The sequence below is a fragment of the Myotis davidii genome, unplaced genomic scaffold, assembly GCF_000327345.1.
Source record: "Myotis davidii unplaced genomic scaffold, ASM32734v1 scaffold826, whole genome shotgun sequence".
NCBI lineage: Eukaryota > Metazoa > Chordata > Mammalia > Chiroptera > Vespertilionidae > Myotis > Myotis davidii.
In genome coordinates this window covers 630745-633026 of record NW_006297142.1, presented here as the reverse complement: position 1 = coordinate 633026, position 2282 = coordinate 630745, and the positions used below count along the sequence as shown (strand labels likewise).

At 65.1% G+C, this 2282-nt stretch overlaps 1 protein-coding gene across 1 annotated transcript in view; it reads left to right on the top strand.

The window, feature by feature from the left end:
- Window positions 1-3: 3 nt before the first annotated feature.
- Window positions 4-2282, top strand: part of FADS3 (fatty acid desaturase 3) — a 4929-nt gene continuing 2650 nt past the window's right edge. The window contains 5 exon segments of the mRNA XM_006779368.2: window positions 4-153; window positions 918-1019; window positions 1131-1253; window positions 1516-1576; window positions 2169-2245. Coding sequence (XP_006779431.1) covers window positions 4-153; window positions 918-1019; window positions 1131-1253; window positions 1516-1576; window positions 2169-2245 — 513 coding nt within the window.

Sequence of the window (2282 nt, the reverse complement as noted above, 5' to 3'; positions counted from 1 at the left end):
GACATGCGGCTGTTCGAGGCCCAGCCGGCCTTCTTCACACTCCTGCTGGGCCACATCCTCGCCATGGAGCTGCTCGCCTGGCTCATCGTCTACCTCCTGGGCCCCGGCTGGCTGCCCAGCACCCTCACCGCCCTCATCCTCACCGTCTCCCAGGTGACCCCGCTGTCCCGCAGCCCCTAGCCTGTACAACAGACACACGTGGACGTTCTAGACTCATTTGCTGAGTGAATGAATGAACGAATGAATGAACGGACGAGTGAATGAACGAACGGAGGAGTGAATGAGCGAACGACCAACTAGAGACTCCATAAGGTGTGTATCTGAGGGCCAAGCTGCGTTTTATTTCATTAACTAATTAATTAATTATTTTAAGCCCCAGCTGAGGATCTTCTCCCCTGGATTTCTAGAGAGAGTGGAAGGGAGGGAGGGAAGGGGGGGAGAGGGAGGAGAGAGAGGAGTGTCTACCTGAGAGGGACACATCGATTGGTTGCCTCCCGCACGCTCCCCACTGGGGCTGGGGAACCTGCAGCCGAGGTCCAAGATCCGTGACCTTGACCGGGGAATCAAATCGGCAACCCTTAGGCCGGCACTCTAACCACTGCGCCACCGGCCAGGCCTCAAGCTGCATTTGAAATGAGCTGAGGAAGCTCCTTCCTTAGCCCTGAGTGAGCACAGGGCAGGGAGCCAGAGGGCTCTACCCCAGCCCCGTGACGTGCAGGCCCCGAGACCGCCTGGAACTCAATGTTCTGTAAAAAGAGGAAGCTGGTAGACCGGGCCCTGAAAGGACTGTTAGCTGTGGGTGAGCCCCCTGAGCTGGGGGGCTCACTGGGGCTCCAGGGCTGGGCCCCCAGGCAGCCAGCACCCTCCCCCAGGGCCGGAGTCAGGGCCCGGGTCCCCTGAGCTGCCTCTCTCCCCAGGCCCAGAGCTGGTATTTGCAGCACGACCTGGGCCACACGTCCGTTTTCCGGAAGCCCCGGTGGAACCACGTGGCCCAGCAGTTTGTGATGGGACAGCTGAAGGTGAGGGTGGGGCATGTGCTGGGCAAGCAGGGGCTGAGCGGGGGTGCCAAGCGTGCGGGCACGTGTGGTGGACATGGCCTGGCCACCCCCTGAGCCCCCTCTCCCCTGCAGGGCTTCTCCGCCCATTGGTGGAACTTCCGCCACTTCCAGCACCACGCCAAGCCCAACGTCTCCCACAAAGACCCGGACGTGACCTTGGCGCCCATCTTCCTCTTGGGGGAGTCGTCTGTTGAGGTTCGTGGGGAGGACGTGGACACACACTGGCTGGGCCTGCTACTGAGGGGGACTGGCCCCTGACCAAGCCTCCACTCTAGTTCCAGGCTGAGCCCCTTCCCCAGTGGTACCCCCTCCCCACCACCCAGCCTGCTGCGACGATGGGCGCAGGTGCTAGAATCTAGAGTTGTCGTTGCCCGGTGGCCCCCGCCAGCCCCCGGCCCCTGCCCGGGAGGAGGGGGCCCCGGAGAGCTGCGCCCCCAGCTGCCGCCTGTCTCCACAGTACGGCAGGAAGAAGCGCAGATACCTGCCCTACAACCACCAGCACCTGTACTTCTTCCTCAGTGAGTCCCTGTGTCCCCCCGCGGGCGGGGCACGGCCGGGGCACCACACCTGAGCCTGCGCTGTCCGCTTCTGCCTGCTGGGCAGCTGCCAGCCACCCGTCGGGGAAGGGGCACCTGTGAACCATCCGCATCACAGCGCCTCCCAGCCTCTCCCAGCCCCTGCTCGGCCACCCCTGCCAGCAGCCTGTGCCGACTGCCCCACTGCCAAGCCTGGGCCCCTGCTGGGCCCCCTCCCGGGTGCCCTCTGCCACAGGTCGTCACAGCCCTGCCCAGAGCTTTCGGAATTCCTTCCAGCCCTCACGTCAGGGCGGTCCAGAGCCCGAGAGGGTTAGAGCACTTGCTGGGGGGCACAGGATGAGGACTGAAGGCCGTGGCCATGAAAGGCTGGCCCTGACCTGAAGGAGGGACAAGGAGGCGGTGAGGCCAGGGTCAGCCTGAGGAGGCTCGGCCACGGAGGGGAGAGTGGGGACCCGGCCTTGTGGGCGATGGGGTCATCCCTGGCTGGGCCCAGCACCGCGTCCCCGGGCGTCCCGGAGTAACCGCCTCCCTCGGCCAGCGGGTGCTGCCCTGTCCTGAGCCTCTGTCTTCGCAGTCGGCCCGCCGCTGCTCACGCTCGTGAACTTCGAGGTGGAGAACCTGGCCTACATGCTGGTGTGCCTGCAGTGGCAGGTGAGTGGCGGTGGGAGGGGCCCGGGCCAGCCCCGTC